The 26,477-nt window shown below is 41.5% G+C and overlaps 1 protein-coding gene across 5 annotated transcripts in view; it reads right to left on the reverse strand.

The window, feature by feature from the left end:
* Positions 1-2,726: 2,726 nt before the first annotated feature.
* Positions 2,727-26,477, reverse strand: part of bsnb (bassoon (presynaptic cytomatrix protein) b) — an 86,549-nt gene continuing 62,798 nt past the window's right edge. For 2 of the 5 annotated variants that reach the window (XM_061727203.1, XM_061727199.1), the window contains exons 5-13: positions 19,573-25,872; positions 13,010-15,101; positions 11,738-12,612; positions 8,499-8,610; positions 8,270-8,419; positions 8,080-8,138; positions 7,735-7,853; positions 6,845-7,059; positions 2,727-6,017 (exon numbers count right to left, since the gene is read on the reverse strand). In XM_061727203.1, the coding sequence (XP_061583187.1) occupies positions 8,098-8,138; positions 8,270-8,419; positions 8,499-8,610; positions 11,738-12,612; positions 13,010-15,101; positions 19,573-25,872 (9,570 nt within the window). In that variant the 3' untranslated portion in view covers positions 2,727-6,017; positions 6,845-7,059; positions 7,735-7,853; positions 8,080-8,097. The remainder of the gene's footprint in view (positions 6,018-6,844; positions 7,060-7,734; positions 7,854-8,079; positions 8,139-8,269; positions 8,420-8,498; positions 8,611-11,737; positions 12,613-13,009; positions 15,102-19,572; positions 25,873-26,477) is intronic. The other 3 variants (XM_061727202.1, XM_061727201.1, XM_061727200.1) reach the window with 3 other exon arrangements.

Genomic DNA, 26,477 nt, shown 5'->3' on the forward strand with positions numbered 1-26,477 from the left:
TTATTTCACTTTTTGCGAGGGAATTGTGCTGGGTTGCATTAATGCATCATATCATGTTACATTTCAATTGGCTAGTCAGCAGAGGGAGTCATAGGATTTCAGGCACGACCAGAAGATCTTTTCTTTGTTTGAAAGACCAACGTGATGGTGGTGGCCTCACTCACATCATATGACATGAGACAGCTGGTTTTGACAGCCATCTTTCATATGAGACGCCCAAAAATCGTGCAGTGTTGTAGGAGCCTTTAAATAAATTTAACCGAACCCCAGTTGGGAGCATTATGATCATCCCAGTAAATGCTTCTGTTAAAGGGTTTATCACAACTTAACCTTTGGAAGTATTATAAAACGAAATGAGCTGAAGAAAAAAGAAAGATTTAAGCTTTCACAGATCAAAACGTGCTTCATTGTTTGGTTTGCAGGTCAGTGCAGCAACTGACCTCATTATATAAATTATTGACTTCCTTTTAGCAGAGGATGTGGGTGGAACTCCACATTAATCTTCTCACATCTCAGTTCAGTCTCTAACTGACTCGTCCAGGCAATTATAATTGTTCACCACAGAGTCTAGATGTGCAGCAAGGGCCAAGCACCAGGGTCACGTTTCATCCTGTTTCCCAATTACAATTTTTCAATGAGTTATAATAGTTAAAGAAAAGTAAAGAAAATAGTTTTCATGTTTTGCTTTTCTAAGCGTGCCCTTATAAATAGAATTGACTCTTGATATCAAAGGACTTTGCCAAAGTGACTGGAGTGTGTCTGTTCACCTACCCCAACGTTGTAGTCAGTTGTTGTATTGGTGTAAAAATCTAAAAATGAAAAAAAGAAAAGATGCATCCCTTTCTGATTTATTTCCTAAATTGGTATTAAAAGGGGGCTATTTAAAGAGGAGATAAACAGTAAATGTCCCAGTGAGGTTTTTGAGCAACCACACGCGTCCAGAACTAATTCCATAAAGGTCCCTGGAGCTCTACTGAAGACATAGAAGACTAATCTTAAAAATAAGTACATTCATAAGTTAATATTTCCTTATTTGATGCTTGAATGTCAGGGCTGAAGGGCATTATTCAACATGTAAGACCAAATTCTGGTGTCTGTTAAGGCCAAAGCACACGGTTCACATCACATCAATTGCACTGTTCAGTGACTCTTTTTGCCCTTTAGGTGGAGCCATTTTCATGCTCAAAGAAATCCCCACCCTTCCAGACAGAAATGTGGAATCGCGTCTATCTCTGGGAACTATCCATTGATGAATTTCCCCTTTCTCTCTAAGGGGATCGAGCATGGCATGAGTAGAACCCCACAGCTGAACAGAGCCACCTGACTCAGCATAGGTCAAAGGTCAAGATTTTTCCTTTATTTTTCTGTCTTTACATTGAAGTGCAGATCACTTCAAGCTTTAGTTTTTTATTTGATCACTCCTTTGTCATTTAAGTTGGCCTGAAGTTGAAATCTGAAAGCTCATTTCCTAGCTCTACCTCACAAAAGTTCTGCACAAAACCAGCAGAGGGCAGTCAAGATCTCCCAATACAACTGTCACTGACTTACTTCTGGTGCAAGGGGCACTGGACGATGTGTTGGGATTTCATGGTGAGGCCATCGACTATTCATCTTCGTTATTGTTGAGTACTCCTGCCACAATACAAAAATGACACAAAAACCTGCGCTTTGTGGAGCGGTACTGCAGGTTCAGATCCCTCCAGAGACAAATGGCTTTGGACACACTGGTTATGAGTAAAAATAGTTCATATATGCAGCCCGCTGACATAAACATTGCGTTGAATTATAGATTATGAACAAAAATGCGACGTGGGAGGGAAGACAAGGCCATACCCCTCTGAAGTCAGAAATAGGAACCAGTCCTTTTAACCCTACAGAGGTTCTGCAAAGCACTTGAACATATACACACATATACAGTACTTTTTACTTCATGAGCTATACACACGGTACCACCTTTTTGTTTCTAATTTTACACACCATTGAGTATATAAGGGCTTAAATGTCTCGTCCAAGGACACATCAGTACATGTAGTGGCTGAGGGTCTGATTGAGAGACAACCACTTTAGCACCAGCCTCACAGTTGTAACAAGAAGGCCATCCGATGAGGACAGATGGACAGATTTAGCGTAAGTAACATAATTGGGACCAACATATAAAAATGAGCAGCTGATGTTGTCGAGCCTAAACACACTTGCATGAAGATGATCAGAAACATCATGTTTTGGGTTAATTTAATGAACGAAACACAAAATAAGACAAGATTCAAAATGATGCTGGGTGTTCATACAGTGGAAGCATGGGAACATTACAATATAAAATCAATGTCTTCATCTTTCTGCATCTTTCTGGATAGAAATTTCGAAGACGCATGAAGTGTACAGGACTAAGATATGAGCAGCAGTAGAAAGCATTTTACTTCTCTTTCATGTTCTGACAAACTCATACTCACACCCCCATCTCTCCTGTTGCAACACTGTTCTTCACACTTCTCTTTACCACCCACACTGGGATAAATCATCACCACCACAGTGCATAAAGCCTTGTCTTATTTGAACAGTCTCATTGCTATATCGCTCTTATTCTTGGTCTCATTTTGTCTCTTCTATCAACAGCAAACCCTCTACACAGCTTACCTACCCCTGAGTGTCTTTATCAGGACTGCAAGGAAGCTGGTGACACAGGCATTCACACAGAGACTGCACACATCAATCACAATAGACTTCTTTTCTTTTTATTATTTTCTCTGTTTGGAAATTGCAGGGTCAATATTTTCACATTACTTTATATGATGCACCAAAATGTACTCTATCTGTTTACAAGGATACACTGAATAAAACACAAGGTTTCACAATGGATACACGACTGACATTTTGCCCATTGCACTTACAACAGTGAATGACATTTCCAGATTTTTATTTTTTTATTTTTTTCCCCCGTTGATTCCCTTCATCCCCTTGCAGATCATATCCATCAAACGTAAGGCCTCCTATTAGTCTGGCAAAAGCATTCAACACTGCCATTGCCAAGGAGACTTGTTGCTTCTTGCTTTACAAATACAATATGTATAGAAACTCTACACAGACTGGATATGTTTCTGAATACACTGTCCTTCTGTTGTAAACAGTCAATACAAGTCAGCCACATACACTATGCTTATGCAATCATCATCATCATCATCATCATTAGTTTCATCATCTTCATTATTGTGATAGTAACAAATATTCTTTTTATACACAAAAGTTGGCAGCAAATACGGCATGGGGATGCACATGATAGCCGTATGCAAAACTCAAAAGCTGTACAGAAGAATGAAGTTGTATTTACAATAAGAATATGAGAATGTGTCCGTCTGCCTTTCTGTTCATCCGCATGGCTGCACTGAAGGCTTTTTTTGTCTCATGCGCAACATATCGACCACATTGCACCTCCACCTTGTTCTGATGCAGATCTTACACTGTTCAGTTAGAGGCACTGTTATGCAACCTCCATATTTCTGCGCTTCACCGAGCAGCAAGTGCGACCAGTCAGGCTTGTGCTTTCAAAATGACATGCCCTGATTGCGAGTGACTGGCTGAACATTTCACACCTTGATATTCTCTGCATTGGCCAGTGACAAACAAGGTTTGTTAGGCAAACCTCGGTGAAATCATGCCTTTGTTTTTATCTTTTGTTGTTGTTCCTTTTGTCTCTATTTAAATCTGGTACAACATCCAAGCATAAAAGATCTAATCATGCACCTTTCACATGGCTTGGCTGCTGAATGGATTAATCAACAATGAAATATCCAATAGAAACATTCCATTCACCCTACAGGTTATACTGACACCCAGTATGTACATTGACACAAATTAACGAGAAATTCTGACCATCTGTATCACAAGTTTATAGCAGCACAGACAGTCATTGCAAGCCAAACACTGAGGAGCCCAGGTCAGCCAAAACGCACAACAACTGAATGAGGGCTTACAAACAGCCAGACAAAGCCAAGCAAACCCATGCTTCGAAGCAACATGATGGTGCACATTCGAAACTGACAGTCTACACAATTTACCCTTTGGCAACAAGTCCCTTTGTGGGGAGTCAGGGATTAAAACATGCCACAAAAATAAAATCAGATCTAGTTCAATAGTCAATGTTCAAATTCATACCGACAAGTTGCTAAGTAAAAACATTATCCAGTATCTTTTTTTTCCCTCTGATTTTTTTTTTGTGATTTTTTGAATTTTTTTTAGGATTTTTGTATTGTATTTCTGTCGTTTTCCTTTGAGTACAGTGATGATACGAAACTCTTTTAGGTTGAATCACTTCCAGGTTCAAAATGAGTCATTGCATAGAACATTTGAATTGATAATTGCTTTCGTCCTCTTCTGTATCTGTATACGTGTTTGTGTGTGTGTGAGTGTGACTGTGTGTGTGTGTGTGTGTGTGTGTGTGTGTGTGTGTGTGTGAGTGTGTGCGTGTTTGCACAGACAGAGGCAGTGGGCCCAGCTTGTTAGACGATTGGTAACCTCTTTAATCAGCAGGAGGTCGAAAAGTCTATTTGGTGAGAACTCAATTAACCTTGGCTGTGAAGTGGAACTAGGATGACAAGTGTGTGACATGTATAGTGAGTGTGCAAATCTGTATGTTTAATATTTTTTATGTGTGCATGTGTGTGTACCTGTCTGCATGCTCATAGCATGCATGTCTTTACATGGTACTGTGGTTGTAAACCCTCTGACAAATTATAATATGTATATTTATTGACAGTGTTGGATCACTTCCCGTTTAATAATTGAAACAACAATTATACCATTGTGCTATATACCATTTGCTGCATGCTATTGCTTTTAAAAATCAATAAGCAAGTTATTTGATGCAAGAAAACAGATTCAAACATATATAAAGTGGAAAAAAAGAATATTAAAAACACATAAGAGCAAATGAATGAATAGATAAATAAATCACTGAATAATGACTCGATAAAAACATGAATGAAAAATGTACATATATCTCTGATTTGTTTTATATACATAAAATAGTTTACAGTGTAAAAAGAAATTCACGATGATATGGACATTTTAAAACATATGAGGTATACAAGTAAAAACATATGCTGAATAAGGCTCTTCCATTCATTGAATAGCAGGCAAAAATGAAAAGAAAACTAAACTAAAACATGAGACAAATCAATAAAAAGTGTAAAAGTCCCAAGAAGGTTCTGGGGTTGACTATAACGATGGCTTTGTGATGGCTTATAAACAGCCATGGCCACTTTTTCATTTGGTCCTCTCATTTGTGTGAATTGCACACTTGTGGGCACGCTGGTAATAATCCTCTTCCCCCAAAATCTACACCTAATGAATAGCGGCATCTTATAGATGGTGAAACGTTTTAAAAAAAAAAAAGGATTGATATGGGCTAATTTCTTTTTTCAGTTTATCATTTGTGCGTGCAATCCTATATTCACATTTACACGCTGCATTCTTCGTACTGTGAAATGAAAAGACAAGAAATCAAAAACACACTCAAAGAAAGGGCCGAATTCCCTATACTGGAATGTACTGTGGATATCAGATAAACCAAGCATTCAAGGATTTTGGTGGAATTGCCGGGATGGTTGTCATTGCTATGATACGCCTCATCTGTTGCAGGTATTGTTGTGGGCCAAGACTGGTCTCTTAAGTACAAGAAAAACCTATGAAATCTGTCTTTTTTTTAATCTTTTTTTTTTGTTTTACATGAAATATTCTGAAGAAATTCGCGTAGAACCAAGAATCCTTGTGCAATGTGCACTCCTCAGACATGAGTGGCACTGCCTTGAAATCTCTGTAGAGGGCGCTGTTAGGCTTCCTTCACTGGACTGTTTTGAAGCATGGACACGCTTGGACTAACATGCTGAATATCTCCCACGAAATCCACCTGCATCAGTTAGCAGCGCTGGCGCTGTCTCACAGATCCCAAGAGGATTTCTCTTGAGGATGATGGAAAGCAGTGCTCCATTCTGTCTCCACTTCAATGCGTCCTCACTATTGACCTGAAAGAAGGAGAGTAAAGGTATGAACGCTGGAAGTAATAAATCCATTTAAGGAACAATTTTACAATCCTCCGACTAGAAACAAAGGTAAAATAATTATCAGTTCCATTTTATAATATTTTGGGGGGAAATCTTCTTAAAAAAAGTACTTTAAAATGATTTTACAAGATATCCCTGCTTATCAGAGCCGTGCTTGAATCAGCATGAATCCACTGAGCTTCTGAGTTTGGTTTATTGCTTCATTTCTTCTCTAACACCTCAGATTTTCCCAACATGAATATGAATGATATAGCTGTGCTGATAAGGAATCTAAATTGGATAAAACAATAGCTGAGTAATAGATCTTCATTCAAATTAGCTTTAATTTCATCCTTTTACACCACATCACGTGTTTTGTCAGAAGCTAAATTAAGTGCTTTGAAATGTGCTTTTTGTGCACCTCTGTAGTTCTGCTCCATTGAGTAGAAATTGTTCAATCTAGCATGTAAAAAATGATGCGTACCATGAGTCATGATTCTGAGTGCCCACCCGTGCTCCACATTGCCCCTGCATTTGTGTGTGACATAAAGGCCGAGCCATGGTTAGCTTTCTCTGGCTAATAATAGCATGTTGTGCTTGGCACAGATTACTGTGTACAGAGTCAGAAGGTGAACCATGCTAAAGTTGGCTTTGGCCTTTGCACCAAAGCTTTCTCCAGATCTCCAAGTTGTAATAGCATTGCTCGATATAACAATAAGCCAATCACAAAACTCAAACAATCGCAAGCCCGTCAAAACTTCTTTCACAATCTTGTAATCTAGAGATGTGTGTGAGTCTCTTTCACTTACTTACAGAGGTCTAATGAGGTCTCAGCAGTCTCCACAATCATCATTTTGAGACTGTAGATCTGTCAAAGCATCCACTCACTTTCAGGCCATCTCAACCCTCTGCTCATGTCGTATAAAAGCCTGCTGACAAAGCAATCCCCCTTATTTCATTCTCTTCAATCATGTGCCCATGTCTGGGGAATTCAGTGCCGACAAGGCATCCTTTGATTCCAGCTCTGTTAAGACATTTGGCGTGAGAGAAAGTTAGAAAGAATTAAAGCATTTAATTAATCATCACTTCTCATGAGTCTTCTCATTATGCAGACCTGGGCTATGCTAATCTATGAAAATATACAGCTGATAGAACACTAATCCATTCATCTAAACCTAGTGGCATTTTGTGTTCTTCCTGTGTGGATTACCAATCCATCACAGGGCCACATTACCTATGTACAGTTAAGAATCATCAATTAATCTAACATATATGTTTTTCGGCCTGTTGGAGAAGCCCAGAATACAGAGAAACCCCACTCAAGCATGGGGAGAACATGCAAACTCCACTCAAAAAGGCTCCTGCTGGGATTTCAACCAGGAACTTTCTTGCTTTGAGGAAACTGTGCTTGGAGTGGAGTATATCTAAAAGTATCACCAATAGTCAATAGCTTCCTTTAAAAATAATATGATACAAAAGTCACTCGAAATGAGCTTGTATTGGCTTCAGCAGATCCCTGTGGCCCTAAACAGGTACAGGTACAGGATGGTACAAAAGTCACAAAAGGATTTAAACCGTTTTCAAGAATGGTATAGTTCTCTCTTGCTTAATGCTAAAAATGACAAAATATTGCACTGATTAATGTAAAAAAAAAAACCAGAACAAAATAGACCCAAACAAATGACGTATCCTTACTTACAGATTAAGTCAGAATCTCTCTTCCTTTATTTCCTCAGAAATGTAAAATGTGTTTGAAGAAGTTTCATAGATTTTTCCGGTACGAAGCGACCAATCCATCTTGTTTCATCTCATCATACCCTGAAGCAAAAAGCACAGTTAAGCGTTAAGTACATGTATCATAATTTTCCCGACATTAGTGATTTAAAGTGTGGGAACAGTTATTTTTTTCATGCCACCTGTTCCTATTACCACAAGAGCAATTTATGCTCCTAAATCAACAGTTTGAAAAGTTGAAATATTGCTCAGCATCAATGGCTTCCTGCTAAATGATCTTGTGAAAATGTAAAAGCTACATTTCACTTACCTGCGGCCTCCCTTTAGTTCACCAGAATGAGGTGAACTTTTTCCCAAGGCCAGACAAAGCTGTCAGAATGATAAAGGAGAAGGAGGCAATAATGAGCAAACAACCCCTTCAAGGAAGCCTAATATTTTGGTTTTTGACAATATTAATAGACTGTGCTTTTTAAAACAAACATTAAGAAACATGAGCGTACCGTCTCCCAGTTTTCCTGCCTGCTCTGCTGCCCCTCCCTGGAGCATTTTGGTGAGGACGTTTTCGCCTTCAGCGGGTGCCTGGCCTGGTGCAGCGGCGCTGCCTATACCTACTGGTTTGCTTCCGATTCCAACAGGAGCAGCCTTGGAACCTTGAAGTGATCAAATAAAATAAAATGAAATGTAGATATACATCATGCACTTTAAACTTTGACATGAAACGTTACTTACCAATGCCTGTTAGAGGGGGTGTCGCTATTTTGGTAGGCTGAGGTGCTGCTGAGATTCCTGTTGGCGGTTTCACTCCTGTAGTAACTGCTGCAGGTGCAGCATCCATTTTTGTCTGCAGAAAATCAATTTGACAACCAATATTATGGTTGGCTTTTTTAATTAAAGATTTGTTTATAACTTTTTTGGGTATCAGTATAACGTGCCAAATAAGTAGCTGTAACATGTTAGTAGGGGATCATGTCAAATAGTCAAGTTATTAAGATGAACAGATATGTAGCCTCAATGTGCTTGGACTGCAGCAGATAATTTCTTTAATTGCTAAACAGATTTGCAGGAACAATTGCCAACCCTAACACAACTAAATGGGGGAAAGAGCCTTCAGTTATCAGTTAGCTCTCCTCTGGAAGCTGTCAGTTTTGGTTCAGGAAGCAGACACATCTCTACTTTTAAGACTTAGTTTAAAACCTTCCTTTCTGGCAAAGCTTAGTTATTCTGATGTAGGCCAAGGCTGCTGGGGGACCTCCCGTGATGCACCTTTCCTTACACTGTTCTCTTTTACTCCTACTCTATTAATAACACTATTGTTAAAAACCTACGTTCTTCTTCCCAGCAGGTGTTCCTGATCTGTTGTTGTTGCTGTTCTCTCCTCTTTCCTGTCCTCTCAACCCCTAACCAGTCGAGGCAGACAGCCACCCTTCCCGAGTTTTCTCCCCGTTAAAGGGGAGTTTTTCACCTCCACAGTCACCTGGTGCTTGCTCAGGACGGGGTATTCTATCGTAGAAAAGTTTTGATGTTATCTGATGGTTTCCTTAGCGAAGCAATAAGTATTGTTGCTTTATTGGCTTTGTATCATGTTGACTACTCTAGAAGGAGTGAACTGTATTGTTGAAGTGCCTTGAGATGACATTTGTAATAATTTCACCCTATATAAATAAAGTTTAATTTAATTAAATTGTATTAGAAATACATATTCTGCCCCCTAAAACTGCTGCAAGATCAGGGATGGGGAGATCATCTTTATGTTCCCACAGCGCTATGTTCTTACATTTCTAAGATATTTCCTTTTCAAAATTAAGGCTTTATGTTCCCACATTTCCCACATCCGTTGATGCTGATTGATCCACAGCGTTTTGCACAGATGGCAGCTATTCATAAAAGGGTCAGGATTAGGGTTTCAGAGCTGTGGGAACATAGACATGCTCCCGATGCAAGTGACAAAAGACAACAGTGGTAATCGCTCTTTGGCTTTTTAGTGAAGATCTGAATCTGGGCAAAGTCTGGTTCAGTATTATTGTCTAATTAACACATACATGAAAGCATAATGGGGCCAGTTCCACTGTCACACATAGGTTAGAACTTAGCTGCAGTTTAACTCAGTGATCCCTAAACCAGAACATTTTGAGTTTAACCAAGAGCTAGGCTCTAGATTGCATTAAAATGACAAGTTTGGCTGTTCCACAGTTAAAGTGGCTGGAAGACGGAAGTACGACATTAACACTGAAACTTAACACAGGTGTTATACATAAAAAAAAACACCAAAATACATACGGTATTAATTCACTTTGTGAGAGAAATTACATCTATTGAATCTTTTCAGGATTAAGATATTTGAAAGGGAGCTGATGTGATGATTTTTTTTAAACTAATCAAAAACTTAATCAGAATTTTTCTTGAATCAAAATGACATGCAGTGACATTTTAAGGGCTTATTTAAGTACAGAGACTGGTGAGAGAGGAAAGGATATCCTACTAGCGTTGATGAGCTACAGCAGCCGTATAATATTGCAGTTTAACAATGTAGCAAAGACTTTTAAGCATAAACACCACAAAATATGTATCTGCTCAAAATAAAAAGGTTCACAAACACATGATGTCACACCCATGTAGGTATTGGAATTGTTAGGAATTTACCGATTCCGGTTCCATTATCGATAATGCCTACCGATTCGGTTCGCTTGCTTAAGCTGAAAACCAGGAACCTTTTCAAATGAACATTGTGACATAAATACAATCGCAATGATCACCTTTTGGACATTAATAGTTTTTATACAGAAAATGTGTCAGAGTGTTGGAGGTATTTCCTCCCTTTGAACCTGTTACAACCAACAAGCACCAACCATCTCACTTTGGCATTGTTGGTCATGCAGAACTACGGTGCGCTGCAGTTCCTCGACTGACCGATAGAGGGTGGCTGCAAAAGTAAGTCAATCTCCATTGACTCCCATGTTAAAATGTCTCACTTTTGTTTGGCAGCTCAGCCAGTCGTTGGCCGTTATCACTTCCTTATCTGTAATCGTCAAGCTACCGCCCTTCACAAAACAACTATCTGTTTGTACAAACCCAGTGTTGGGTAAACGGGACGGTCATTTTTGATTTCACCAAATATCATCAATATATCGAACGATGTATCTCGCTGTAATAGTCTGAGGGCAGATCTGTAGATATTTCGGCGGGGTTCGGCTGAAGGAGCTGTGAGCAACACTAACTATGATTGATGTGCAGTGGGCGCGTCCCTGAGGGCTTGCTGAATGATATGGTTGTGCTCTGTACAAAGGAAAACGGGCTTCAAAACTGGTCTTCAGAAACCAATGGGTCACGTGACCGAATGCTTCATCCATTGCTATATACAGTTTATGGTGGCCCTAGTATTCTATTTTTTTGTCAAATATAACCAAACTTTGGTGCGTTTCTGCCTCCACGACATGTTGGAAACTTTCTGAGCCAAAATACTAAGCATGTACACGACGTCATCACGCAAATACATCAGACGTTGGCAGAACCTATAAAACAGAATCATTAGGCAGACGAGGTAACAATTCCACAGAATCGAACTACTGGGACCGAGTTCTCGATTCCCATCTCTACAAACATGCCAGTAAGCAGAATGTGAATTTAAATCAGTCCAACAAACATTAGACAATGTACCATCTGGTATAAAATAACGGGCGTAAATGAAGAAGGGCCAGGCATGGGTAGAGAAACTTTGTCTTCAGCACAAGCAGTTGGTAGTTCCTTTATTTTGACATCACTTGAGTTTCGTGCCTCCTTTTTAAAATTGTTGTAATGGATTGAGGTGCTCAAGTCAGTATTTACATTAGTGTATCATTTCTCACAACAAGCGTAACACTGTGCTTTGTTTCATAATCAATATGCTTTCACCCCCTAGGGATCAGAAGTGCAACTGGCCCAACATCATTTTCTCATGTGCCTAAATTAAAACCAGATTTATGTTTACTTACAGCTGTAGCTGGCTGCCCCGCTGCAGGTCCCACACCTTGCTGGCGTCCCTGTGATGGTGCTTGTCCAGATTTGGGTTGCTGCTGCTGCTGTGCCGGTCCAGGCCCCATGGTGGTTGTTGTGGGCTGGCTGCTCTGAGGGGGGTGGCTGTGTTGTAGTGGTTGCTGCTGCTGCTGCTGCTGCTGCTGCTGCTGCTGCTGCTGCTGCTGCTGCTGCTGCTGCTGCTGTTGAAGTTGTGGTGCACTCTGCTGATGTTGCTGCTGGGCCTGTTGGGTACCATCAAGTGGTTCAGAGCCTGGATGTCTCCCTGGCTGTCCCTGACCACCTGGCCGCTGCTGCCCAGTATGGTCCTGAGGGTGCTGCTGTTGGTGTGGTTTAGAAGGATCTTGTCTCCTGTTGGTTGGACGATCTTGCGGTCTCTGACTCCTCCCCCCAGTGCTGTGGTGATGACCAGAGACTGGGTCACGAGAAAAGTCTCCTGAGTTTCTAGGGCTTCCGTGTGCCGAGCGGGAATCTGTGCCACTCCTCCTCTGGGTAGGCAAAGAGCTCCTGCTATCAGTGCGGCCTGATGGGTCTTTGGGATGTGTCCTGGAAGAACGTGAAGACCTGGGGTCTTCTGAGGAGTGGCGAGAAGAGCTGTGTCTGCCGGCGCTGCTGCCATGGTGACGGTGATCTCGCGATGCAGAGGACTGACGCTGCTGGTTGTATTCATCCTGTTGACAGTATTCCTCTGGAGGCTCATCATAGTCATGGTAGGTGTGCTTACTACGTCTACCAGTGGAGGAGTGATTTCCACTACCATGATGTCTTGAGCGGTCAGAGCGGGCCTCTCGTGGTTTCTCAAACCAATCAGTCTCTTCTTGGCTCAAATGATATGCTTTTTAAAAACCAATACAAACATTATCAGTCAGTAGTTTTCATGTAGTGAAATTCAGCATGCAGTTTGATATGGAAGTCGGAAAACATTCTCCACATTCCAGAGCCATGCAAGTGTTCATGGAATCCAACAGAAAAAAACGAAGCAATAAAAAATAAAAATAAAAATAATAAAAAAAAGCAGAGTTCACAACTCACGTCACAATTAAACACCATACATGCAAAATAAAAATAATTTAAAAAATGTTTGGCTTCATGTATGCTAGGGAGCATTCAACAAAAAAAGACAAGAGAGACAAAATAATGGAGCTCTCCTCAACACTTGGAATGCAGTCTTTTGAGCATACTTTAGAGGTGAGAGGAACAACATACAGCACAAATAATTCAGCACCAGTTACCTTCACTGTCAGAAACAGCACAGTGCATGTCATCTGCGAGATAAGGATCATCAGGTTTATAGACATGACTTTTGGGAAGGTCCTTCTTGTGGTGGTCCTGCACATCTGGCAGTGAATGGCTGGAGCCATACTGGTTTCTCACATCACTGGCCTCCGGTATTCCAGAACCTCTTCCCATACCCACAGGCTTCCCAACAGGACTGAGTGGGCTCTCCTCTTCTGAATTCTGACTGCGCATGGGAGGCCTTCCACTGCGGCTGGTTCTCTGAGACCTCTCCATGGCGTCTCTCTCATAGGATTTACTGCGATGGCCTGTAGCATCTCTGGATGAAATCTTGTCCATGCCGTATCCTGTGGACCTGGACCTACCAGAGCTGTACGTGCGTTCCTCCTCCTCAAGTCCATCACGACTGGTGCCATAATATTTCTGCTGATCATATGCATTTTTCTTCATCCCATAGCTGACATCGTCCTGAAGCTTTTTGGATCTTGACACAACTGTACTGGTTCCCCCAGTTGAGGTTGTCATCGTGTAAGAGGCGAGGTCAGACTCTACATCTCGTGCTTCCTCAATAGGAGAGAATTTAGAAATCTTCTGCTCCATTCCCTGCTTCCTGTGTTTACTGCGCTTAGTGGAGACAGCAGCAGGTGCAAGATTCTTTGATGTGGGTTTGTGGCTACTAGAGCGTGATGTGTGTTTATAATCATCATAGTAATAAGATGACCCTCCACTAACTGAGGTGCTTGTGCGACTGTCCACTGCGCTCTGGTAACCTGCTGATCCTGTAGGTCTGCCATACTCATCAAGGGGTTGATCTTCAGGCCTGCCATAGACAATCCCTCGTGCAGAACCATTCTCACTACGATACCGGCCTCCAACAGGATGACCTAGAGAATCAGTGGATTGACCAGTGTTTTCTTTTGTCAACTCACTTATATCATCAATCATCACATAATTTCTGGGAATATTTTGCTCCAGGTTGGCGGTGTAAAGACCATCTGCAGCATAAGCAGAAGTGGGGCTGTCCACAGTGTGAGTCAGACCAGGCTCAGGGGGTCGGTATTGTCCGTATGCATTGCTGTAAGGTGAACCAAAGCTGGTGTCAGGAGCTGATGTGGCCACTGACACTGCTGGATTGCTGATGACTTCATAATTTGTGGGGAGTTTTTGTTCGAGGTCTGCCAGAGAAGTTTGCCTTGGTCTTTGATGGACTGTAAGGATTTCTGCCTGTGGCTGGTAGGTGAGGCCAGGTTGATAAGAACTGTGGGTGGGATAAGGAAGGCTCTGCCCTGGCATAGGCTGACCAGGGGAGTGGAAACCCTGGTGACCATGCTGCGTTATGCCAATTTCTGTCTGATAGGAGGACTGGCCATACATGCGGGACGGGTAGGTTCCCTGATTCTGGTATCCAGGTCCTGGAGGCGGATGGGGCTGGAATGTTCCAGGTTGTGGTGCAGAAGCTGTTGGGTAATGAGGAGGCTGGAAACCTATCTGTTGATAAGCGGAACCTGGCTGCTGAGTTGATGGCTGACTTTGAGGGTATGGATATGACATATAAGAGGAGGTTGAGGGATACTGGGAGGTCGAATTCAGGTCATTAGTAAATTGGCTCAGTGGTGCCGTGCTAGGTCTTGTCAGCAAACCATTAGCATCAAATGTTCCAGTTGCAGCTGCCATCCTGAGGTTATTGAGCTCACTATCTGACATGTAGTCTCGGGCATCACCCATACATCGCAGGTAGGCTAACTCTCTTCTCTCCCTCTCCTTCACCATAGTCTCCTTACGCTGTGTAATGCCCAGCTCCAGATAGCGCAACTTTGCATCAATCTCTTTTTCTTCTTCTTCTAGTTCAGCCTGCTGCTTGCGGAGCTTTGAAGACTCTTGCTCTACTGCTTTTAATTCACTCAACAGGCCAGCCTTGGTGACACCCTGGGCAGGTCTTGGAAGAATCCTCTGCGGCATGCCGGGAGAGCTGTACATCTGCGCTGGAGTAACAATGGGAAGCGGACTCTCCTCTGGAGGGGGACTGGGTAGAGTCCTCTTTACTTTCCTCATCAGAGAGTTCTGCTGCTGCTGCAGGGAGGCCATCTGCTAGGAGATGCAGAGACACATGAGCAAACACTGAGCTAAAAACAGAATGTGTTTATGTAAATTAAACTCATTACTGAGTAATAAGCTTTCAATGTGGGTCTGCACATTTCTGTCATCTCCACACTAACACGAAGATCTGTTCGACTTGATACAATGTCAGAATACACAATGTTAAATGAACTATGCATGTCTATACTTCAGCTAATATATATTTTTCAATGTTATAATGTTTATATAAACTGACAATGACCCCAAAGTCAAAGTCTAACAATAAAGTAAATATTTAGTGTTGAAGTCATCATAAAACATAACCCACACACAATATCTCTCATTCCGAATCATTTCACAATTTTATCATGTCATGTATTATAGCAGTAATAATCACAGCATTGTTAAGCATTAGTTAGATATCTTGGTACCAATATAACCAAAGAACATGTACTCCTTTTGGAAGTCATATTCAATTTAATTAATTTAGGATGAATACATTTCAATATCATGCATTTTGATTAAAACAAAATGCAACCTAAAGAAGAGTTGCTAGTATTTTCATCAATGTAAACAGAAGCCTACAAATTTGCAAATTAAAAAACTAAGCTTTTGTTCTTTGATTTCCTTCCAACCCTTACTTTCCCCTTGACTCTCTTCATGAGATATCTGCTGTTTCCAGTCTTTCATATGAATATACATGTATGGCATGCAGGCAAAAGCACGGAGCAGAACTCTATTTAATTAAAAACATACTGTAAAGTAAAATTAAATCAAATATTACTGAAAAAGACATGGTATGGTAGCATATTACTTACAAAATAGTTGTATTCGGTAGATCCATGGTTATTTTGTTAAGTATCCACAAGACATCCATTTATTAAATACTAACTAAAACTGCAGATTGGAGATACATACTGTAAGTGTGGGACGCTTCTCAGACTAAGTTAGACTGTGCAGCATGCTAATTTACTTTGACCAGCTGCTAACAATCAGGAGCACAGCAAAGCAGAACCAAAATCCTTCAGATTGCGTGTCCCCCTGGCAGCACTTAAGGGGTTTTCCAGTTATAAAGGACATGGCAGGAAGACGGTGTGTGTGAGAGATAAACAGACTGAGAAAGTAAATGGGGAAGGTAAGGGAGGAGAGAGAAGAAAGGCTTTTCTGGCATGACCAGATGCTGTTATAAGAAAATTCTGTCACCTAATCCTCAGTCCCTCAGTGTGATTGTCTACATACATGCCAAGGTATGTATGTTATGTCTTTTTATCTCCTTTTTTGTTTTTGAAAATATGGAGTGCCCCCCCCCCCTCGCAAAAAAAAAAAAATCTTAAATCACTCATAACATTTTGACCACCGGCAGCTGATGTGAGTACACAATATGCATCTTGTTACAATCGAGACAAAAAAGATCCGATCCAGGCAGTCAAACAAAGCACATTTTCTCAAATGACAACAGGGGATGACTGCTAATATATATATATACTGTATACAGTCAGTCCGGAAAGTATTCAGAAGTATTGAATATTCAGTGCCAGCAGTGTGTGAGCAGGCTGGTGACCAGCATGAGGAGGAGTATTCTGTTTACGGTTGTTGAACACGCTACTAAGGCTCCTGTTTGTTAAATAGTTAAATCACCAATATCTGTTGTTTCTTCAATCATCCAATCCACCAAACACCAAACAAGAATTAGTGGCAAAATACGGTAAGTTGTTTAGCATTGGGAAAGAAGATTTGGCAAATTTTTCATGGACACAACCTACATACTCATCTCTGCTGCTCATCCCACAAATGCTTGTTCCTTACAAATGTGGCAAGATTTAAAAGGGAAATAAACACGCTTTCCAACAGTATAAGATTCATTGTCAGGAAGCATTGTTACAACAAAGAAATAATCTACCAAAAACAAATTTACTCTTTCTGCTAAGATTATACATTAATATGTACCTGTATTTTAGATGTTGACTACTATGTATATATCCATTCCAACGACTGAGCGACCAGTGGTGAACCGCAAAATGAAACTGTCATTATCTACATTTGCCCCTTCTGGGAAAATGTCCTGTGTGCAACTGCCCAGTCTACCTTACAAATTATATCCGATAATGCAATGCACAGTGGAGACTGGTCAGATTGGTCACATGATTTAATGTGACCTGAAGCTTAGTTGTTTATACAGTGGCATAAAACATGCCATCCAGCACTGCCGGAGCAGTATGCAGTGGATACTTTGTACTGTGTTGTAATTTCAGAATGTGACATACAGTATCAAAAACATGGTTCACTCGAGGACACCCTCAGATGTTATTTGTCAAGATTGTGATTGGTCACAGCTTTTTTTGGCAGACCTGCTCAAAATAGGGAAGATGGTCATAATGTTATGGGCGATCAGTAAACAGTCATGTGAAAAAGCAATTTCACCCTTGTTCAGTTCTACATTTTTATGTGTTAACCTTAACAGCAAATCCTCTAGCACCAACTACATCATAAAATGTAATACATTTAACCTTTTGAATAAATAAATAAACAGATACAACCAACTATATTCCAGACTATTCAATTCAATTAATATCAAACTACTTTATTTATCCAAGGAGGAAAATTAATTAACTACATTATTTACTTATTATTGACTATACAGTCTAATCTAGCCTCAATATTAAATGTTAACATTTGTATCAGTTCTAAATAAGTCCATATTTGGCAAAAACCAAGCACTGCAAATAAGTGTAAACGCCTCATACCTTGTCCCAAACACGGTGATGATATGGGGATGATGCAAGCTAGTTTTATAGCAACGAGACCACGATGTCTAGCAGTCATTGACTCAACCATTAACTCCTCTGCATATCAAAGCACTCTCGAGTCTATTGTGAGGCCATCTGTCCAACAGCAACAGCTTTGCCAAAACTGGGCCATGTAGGACAACGTTCCCAAGCACACAGTAAATCTACAACAGAATGGATGAAAACAAAAGAACCAAGACGGTTGCAAAGGCCCAGGAAACGATTAGATCTCAATCTCACTGAGAAGCTGCCCCTCCTTTTTTACATACCACTTTTATGGCTTATTGGAACACCTAATAATCAAAAAAAAAAAAAAAAAGCAATACCGCTGCTGTTAATAGATTTATAGGAGTCTGATTGTCAGAGGAATTGAATGCACGGTTGTCTTGAAAATAAATTAATGGTTGCCAACAAAATATCAAGGCCACATTCTATAAAGTTAGGAGGAACTCCTTTAAAATAATTTATAATTCTTATACAGTGAAAACACTTTTAATGTAGAAGTATGAATACAAACTTGGAGTCGAAATGTGCATTTTCTAAAGGCAATGAAGATACTTTACTGCATCTTTCCCGGAATTAATTTCATGCAAGAATCTTTTCAACTGTTGTGATGAACTTTTTTTTCACAGAATAAATTAGTCTATATTCTGACTTGCAGTGTTAGTGTCCATTAAATCTAAAACAGCCTGAAACGTCATATTCAAACCTGGACAATCTCTCAAAAAACTACCTTAAACCCTGACGTTTAAGGTAGTTCCTTTCAATATTTTAACAAGTGCATTTTGTTATTGTTCTCCTGCTTTGTACATTATTGGACTGTCTTGTATATGTTGTTGATAAATTAAATATAATAAAAGACACACAAAGATACCGTCACTGGAGAAAAAATTACCTTCATGAAGTCGTGAGGAAACACCATGGGGTTTGACATGTTCTGAAACATTGTCTCCCATTGGAAAGACCCTCTAAGAATTATTGTCCAAAGCATAATTTTAAAAGAGGCACACTATTGTGAAAGAAACGCACATAACATGAATGAGACTTTATTTGGACTGGAATAATGCCATCATTAATGACTTTACTGAAATCATATTTGTAACCTCAACCTTTTATAATCATCTCAACAGGTGCAGTAATATTAAAGAGAAATATTTTTAAGCTGTTGAATAACTATCTGACCCAGTATGAATATCAGCCTTCATCAAGTCCATCACCTATATATTTATATCATAAACTATCATGATCATCATTAACCCAAGTTATAATTTGTCAGTAAAATATTGATGAAGCCTAATGAAAATGATTTAACATATCCACGGAAAATCAAGAATAATTGTCGGATTAAATCAAATTTATTTCTGATTAGAGCGACAGCTGCAAACACCAGCGGGATTAGGAAATCCTGTTTGTAAACCTGGACTCAACTAGGCTAGTTGCACAGAATAATCTCAGTGGTAATTTATTCACCCCTGCTTTTGTACAACCAACTGAAAGCTAAATTCAGCCAGGATAACTGACATACCTCGGCTTAATACCTTCATTTGGTTTTAGGCCGCAACCCTCCAAGGCCAGATAAGACCTTTTTGTGTAAAACTGAAGAATTAAAAAAGGCTCGATTTCTTTTTCACATGACTTGTTACCAAATAAATGCTCTTTAAAATAAAATAGATTAATAAATAATAATAATTTCGTACCTGACTGTTGGACAAAGCTTGTTGATGATATGGAGAGAATCTGTTCTTTGCAGGGTCGTCCAATGTTGGGCTGAGAGGCTTTGGATCAGACAAAGAGCGCTGCACACTTTTTATGGGTCTTGGCAGTGTTTGGTGGCGCTGGGGAGTTTCAGGACTAAAGGCCTTCTGCTGTGGTGTAACATGGGCCTTGTTGAGCTTCTCCTGGGAGGCAAAGGTTGTTTCTAACATGCGATGAGGAGACAAAGGAGATACTGGGGAATATAACACTTGAGGAGATTTTGGCGGCTGGCGAGAAGGAGACTCGTTTGGTTGCTGTTGATAGCCAATATCTAGAGGGTCTGGTTTCCTCCTTTCAAATTTAGCAACTCCTTGGAGTCTGTGGGAAGCTGGTTCTGATGTGTTTGCACCTACTATATGCAGACTTGTTGAGTATGGGCTGATGGTTGTTGGGACACTTAGCTGAGGGGTGACAACTCCCTGAGAATGAGACTCTGGTTCTGTCTGGCAGGCTAGACTCTCTCCTTTATGAGTCCTCTCAGGAGCCGCAATGTAATGTAATAGGTCAACCTTTGTGGTCTCAGCCACAGTAATGTGAATCGCAGGTGAAACCCTGCCAAGTTGGTCTGGCTCTGTTTGGCATGAAGAGTCATTAGTTGTTTGAATAGCTATACTTGCAGAAGCCACTTTAGATGATCCATCGGATTTCGCCTCACCACTGGATTCAGAGTGCTTGGAAACACGAGACCGTCTCCTTCTTACTGGTTGCTGATCCCATTCTCCTTGGTCTTCCTCATCAGTCTGTACACTGCAGTCTGCAATACGCCTTGTTCTTCTGCGCCTATTTATGAATCTTTCCTCTCCATCTTCATCATCGGTTTGCACACAGCTGTCTGTAATTCTTCTCACAGAGTCCTCCTCGGAGCCATCTCTCAACCGAGGCATGGAATTTTGTTTTTTCATGATCTTAGAATCAGCTTGTTTGTCACTGCTTCTCAAAGACATTTCAGAGGCTGAGCTATGAATAGGTCGACCAGCCATCACTGCCTGGACCACTTGCCCATCCTGCCAAAACTGAACACTCTGCCCATCTTGTTGAATGACTCTACCACTCTGGTCACAGATAATGAACCCTTGAGGTGTGCTTCCTCCAACAACTACCCCTTGTATACCACCCTGGGCAGAAGTTGCAGCAGCTGAAGCTGCAGCTGATGCAGCTGCAGCTTCAGCTGCTGCAACTGCTGCCGCCTCTACTGCTGCAGTCTTTTGTCTTTTTTGCTCCTCCAACTGCTGCTGGAGCTGCTGCTGCAGAGACTGAATTTGCTCAAGTTGCATTCTTTGTTGGGCCAGTTGTTCTCTTTGCATAATGAGCTGTGTCTCCCGCTCTGTTTGCTGTTGATGTAAAACGTGCTGTTTGATTGTCTGCAGCTCTTGAATCTCTCGCTGAACAAGGAGCTGTTCTTTTTCTCTGTGACGCTGAAGCTCCATACGATCTCTTTCAAGCTCCTCTTGTAGACGCAGCTGCCGTAATTTCTCCAGTTCAACCCGTTCTCGCTCTAACTGCAGCATGTGCTCTTGTTGTTGACTCAGCCGCTCATCTTCCTTACCTTTTGGTATATCCAAGGGAGGGGAATGTTTGGAAATAGTCGCTTGGGCAGTTCCATGTGGTGTTGCTTGTGGCTGGCCTTGCAACTGACTAATTGGTTTACCTTGGGTTTGGATTTGAGTCAGAGATAAAGGTTCAGTTTGATTAGGTATCTGCTGTGGCTGCATTTGAGTCTGTACCGGCTGGACAATTGGGAGTTGGCTTTGAGCTTGAGAGGGAGAACTATTACTCTGTGAGGACAGTTGAGTTCCATCTATTTGCTGATCTGCTGTGGGTTGTATACCAGGGACAGGTACATTTTGAGTTCCTAAATGTGCAGCAGTTGGAGTTGGTGGAATTGTTGCAGCTATTTGTGCAGCTACTCCTGTTAAAGGCTTCCCTAGGTAAACTGGGGTTTCCTGTTGTGAGCTACTCTCTGCAGGAATACTTCCTGATGGTGTGGTTGAAGTAGGATACTGATTTGGAGGAGGGTAAGAATATGGTCCTTGTATGGACAAAGGCATCCTGGGAGTCACTTGAGGCAACCTGGTAAGACTAGCCAAAGGTACAGCAGTTACACCTGTAGGGTATGGTCTATAAATTGCCCTTGGCATAGGACGTAGAACTGGAGCAGGCTGTGTAGTAATTGGCAAGGTTGAAGCTATGGGAGCATTTATCGTGGAATAAATCATGCCATCACCTCCTCTCATAGGGTACATAGCACGAATGCTAGCTTGCCTAGCATTTATTAGATTTGTTAGGGTCTGTCCATTTGCTGTTGGTCTTCCATCTGGCCCATAAAGTAAATTTGCTCTTATTGATGCTAAACTCTGATGGAGATTTAGCTTTGCTAAAGGTCCACCTCTTCCAGCCCCATATGCTAACATTTCAGGGTTATTTCCATAACGAGCCCCAAACTGGTCGACAGTGTTGAGAGATGCACACAGACGACTGATCTCCCTTGCGGTGGTTGCACTGTATTGAGCCAGATTAGAGTCCTGTGATGCTGTCTGGTCACGTGAACTGTAGGCATAATCAGAGTTGATGTTTGACATGGAACCATATCGGCGAAGGGGTAATGAAGGTCCTGCAAAATCTCCTTGGTGACGCAAGTCAGTGTAGGAACCATACTGTGCTCCCATGCCAAGGTATCCGCCATCATAAACCTGATTTATACTGCTAAGATTTACTGCCTGATTCCCCTGGACATTATTCTGATAATGACCGGCATCAGTCACAGAAGGGAGATTAGTATCAGACATGGAGGGCTGCATTTTTCCTGAGTGGACTATATGTGTTGGAAATGATTTCTGTTCCTCTTTCAATACTTGTGTAATTTGAGGTTGGTGGTGTTGTTGTTGTTGTTGGCTGACACTGTAGTGTGATTGGTGGGCGGACTGAGACGTTTCAGCGGTGGGAGTTTTATCTAAGGATACTGTAGTAGGCTTCTGAGTGAATGACCCTGAACAGGAACCAGCAAATGGCAATTTGTAAACAACATCACAACAAGCAACCTGGTTTTCTGGTTTTATCTGTCCAGTTAAGTCCAAGACCTGAGGGGGAGGGGGAGGGAGAGGCTGCTCCTCTTGCTTTACCAACTGGGTCACGGTTCCAGTTTGTGATGTGTTACTCTCATCAAGTTGTACCATCATAACATGAGGTTTACTTGTGGACAAGTTCATTACTGTTGGCTTGTTTTTTAGCTCTAATGCAACTCCACCATGCAATTCATGAGGTACATTAGAAGTAAGAGCCCCAGACACTGAAGGGGGAGCCAGGGGCGATACTCTAAGAATGGCACTCGCAGTCACTGCAGGCTGGGAGCCGCTTGTCTGGGTCACTACAAGGTCTTTTTTCATCAACAGTGGCTGCACCTGATTTGCTAAATTGTAGCGGGCAAAAGAAGATTGCTGATGGTGCTGCTGGAGCTGTTGCTCAAGAAGCTGTTGTTGCTGCAGAAGCTTTTGCTGCTGTAACTGCAGTTGTTGCTGTTGTATACCTAGATTTTCCAGGCAGGCATCAATTTTGGGAATAGATGGGTCACTAACTGTTGGCTTGCTCTGGGTTAAACATACAGCTGACCCAACACCCTGCCCTAGATCAACGCGGTTTTGCAAAGGATCTCCATACACCACTGGATATTTGGGTTGGGACATGAAAACTGAACCTGCAGCTGTGATGCTAACTGTTGTTGGTGTCGATACAGACACATGGGGTTGTTCTTGCGCATTCAGGTTCATAATAAGAGGCTGCACTGCTGTGTGCCTAATAGTCGACTGCTCTGCTCCTAAAGAGTACCTTCTTGTGTCAGAGGCAATGGAGGTTAGATCCATCCCCTGGTCTGTCATAATAATTGGAGCTGGCCTCAAAGGAGCTCTCAGATCTACAACATTAGTAACTGGATGTGTTTGGCCCTGGGCAACAACCTTTGAATTGCCTACAGTGTGTGGCATTTTTAATACACTGTCTGCAGAGCAATGACTTTGTGCACTCGCTGTTGTAGCACTAATACCAACTTTTTCAATGTTTTGAGCCATCTGAGAGGATTGTTTTTGTGGTTGTTGCAAGGGACGTATTTGTTGTGATGTTGTTGAACTCGCTAAGGGGGGCTGTGAGCTATATAATGTTTTACAGCTGGCTTCAGTTGGTGATGACAATGGAGAAGTGGAGGAATTCACAGTGAGTGGCTTGGCGGGACTAGTTGATTCAGAGCCCAGGGTTATCACCATCACTGGTGAATCTTGAGAAGACTGTTGTCGTACAAGACGTGGTGACATTGTCCTTTGAGGTGTCTGAGCTCCATGGGATGCTGGAACAGATGTAGCACCACTAGGCAAAGATGGCAGCTGCCTGCCACCACCGCCAGTGGGACGCATAGATGGTGTATGTGTTGGACTTTGTGCAGGGGAAGTAGTGGGGGAGACCGGGGGGGAGGGACCTTTGAAAAGGGAAAATACTTTAGAGGTCAAGGAAGATGATCCAGGGTCAGATGTTGCTTGTGTTGGCCTTTGAGTGCTTCCTCTATTGCCAGAAGGTACTGTAGTACCTGCCAGTCGAGTTGGGGCTGTTTGACTTGTTTGGGCTTTGGTTGTTGCAACTCCAACAACACCTTCAATTTTGGCACTTTGTGTCATCATTCTGTTCTGTGTTTCTTTTGATAGATGATGTGCTGCAGGAATACCAGCAATCCTTGGATCACTGCCAGTTGTGGAAAAGGACATAGGAGCAGTAACCTGTGTTGGACTTGAACCAGGGGTTAGAGAAGTCCCAGCGTCGAGATGATGTCCACCATCTGGCTGAGATGCAGCTTTTTGTTTATTAACTGTTTGTGCCTGCCTCTGCATAAGCTGTGCTTTTCTCATCATCTCCTCATAGACCTCCTCTGCACTTTTTAAGGTTTTATCAGATGGTGACGTTTTCTCTGTTGGGGAGTAGAGTGATGTGAAGGTTGGAAGGTTAAATTCATTTCCTGATTTGTAAAGCTTTCCACCAATAATCTCAAAACCTTCTGCTTCTGAGTCCATAGATGGGGAGTATTCAGAGCATGATGATCTATGAAGCTCCTCCATCTCTGCAGCCTGTCTCAACTCCTCTGTTGGTGATGCATCTTCAATGGGGGAAAGATTACTAGGGGGAGTTTTTGACCTTTCTCGCCGCCTCTGTGCCCGGAGCTCCTCTTTGTCCCTTTTTGTTTTCCGGGCAGTACTTCGAATCCGCTGTTGTTCCAGATCTCTCATCTGTTCCTGTTCTCTAAGAAGTTCTTCCTCTTCTCTGAGCTCATCCTCTTCAGATGAATCCTCGATAGTGGGGAGCAGTGGCCCATGGGACCGATGACGAGCCTTCCTTTGCTGCTTTGCCTCTTCTAAACGTGCCCTTCGACTAGGGCTGCTATCACTGTCATCCTCCATTGATGACACGGATGTGGGCGATGTTCCAGAGGTATAGCTGGGAGTGGTGGCGGGGAGAGTGGATGAATATTCTCCCTTAGATCGCTCCTCTGGAGAACCGGTGAGACTCTCCATCTCAAGCTCTGGCTCTCTTAGGTCATGCTCACTACTGAGCTCAATGTCTCGGTTGTAGCTGTTCGTGTTATTCAGTTCAATGGTCTTAAAACGTCGAAGCCCTCCAGCCATTACAACATCTTCCTCCTCATTTGCTGTATAACCACCCTCTGATGCTTTCGTGTCATCTTCAAAACTATTGGACTGGTGAGAGAGTCGTCTTTTCTCTTTTAGTTCTTCAGTGGTTTTATGTGTCTTTTTACTTTTCTGGGTCCCATATTCTTCTAATTCTTCTTCATCAGCACTCATCTCCATGATCTGTCGTCTCATGTATTCCTCATCTTTCGATTCTTTATGCGACTTCTTTTGTCTTACTGGCAATGGTGAGAGACCACTTTCACTGCTGTCTTCTACGTAATCATGCCTAAGCTTACAACTAAGGTCATCCTCTGATTCATCCTTTGCTGCATCATCGTCAGGACGTCCCACAGAAAGTGAATGAGGCCTGTGCTTCTGGTCCATGCCAGTCTTTGATTCTAGCAGGGGTTTCATGGTACTCTCTAACTTGGTGATTTCTGAGGGGATGGAGGCACCTCTTTCACTGAGCTTGATTCCTTCTTCCTGAATCTGACCTATAATTTCCCCATGAGAGCTGGAGATCCCATCTGAGGAGTATCCAGTGTCACTTAAACTGTGTGTACTTGATTTGTTGTAATCCTAAAGAAGGGACAAAGAGAAAAGGGGTCAGAAACCAAAAAAGGCACTCATAAGCAATTTAAATAAGTGCATGTCTGTGCATGTCTCATATCCCACTATTTCATCCATGTCATTCGCAGTAACATTTTTAATGAACATTTGTAGTGATTGTGAAAAAAATATATTTATTACACCTACTACAGATGAAATAGTCTCTAATAGCAATATTAGAGAATCATTACATTGGAAACAACCAACAACCTATCATAACACCATAGGCTAATATAACGCAAATATCCACTGTGTGTTGCCACTCAGTTGTGAAAAGAAAGCAAATTTGACTTTTCATAAAGTTGAAACTTATTTATTGAAATGGTTTTCACTTTCTACAGAAAAAAATCATCTTTATATCAATCTAGATCATTTTAATTATCTTTACTACTGAACAAATTGTATGTATTTGCGTTGAGTTTGCCTTCAAGTGTTATGTGCACACAGATGGATAAATACACTTACACAGTGTGAATAAAACAGACAGCAGAACATACAAATGTCTACAGACAAATGTCATTTTGGTTACATGCTTGTTTGTCATATTTGATGCATTCACAATTGCATTCTTCGAA

This window comes from Cololabis saira, chromosome 8 (assembly GCF_033807715.1).
Source record: "Cololabis saira isolate AMF1-May2022 chromosome 8, fColSai1.1, whole genome shotgun sequence".
NCBI lineage: Eukaryota > Metazoa > Chordata > Actinopteri > Beloniformes > Belonidae > Cololabis > Cololabis saira.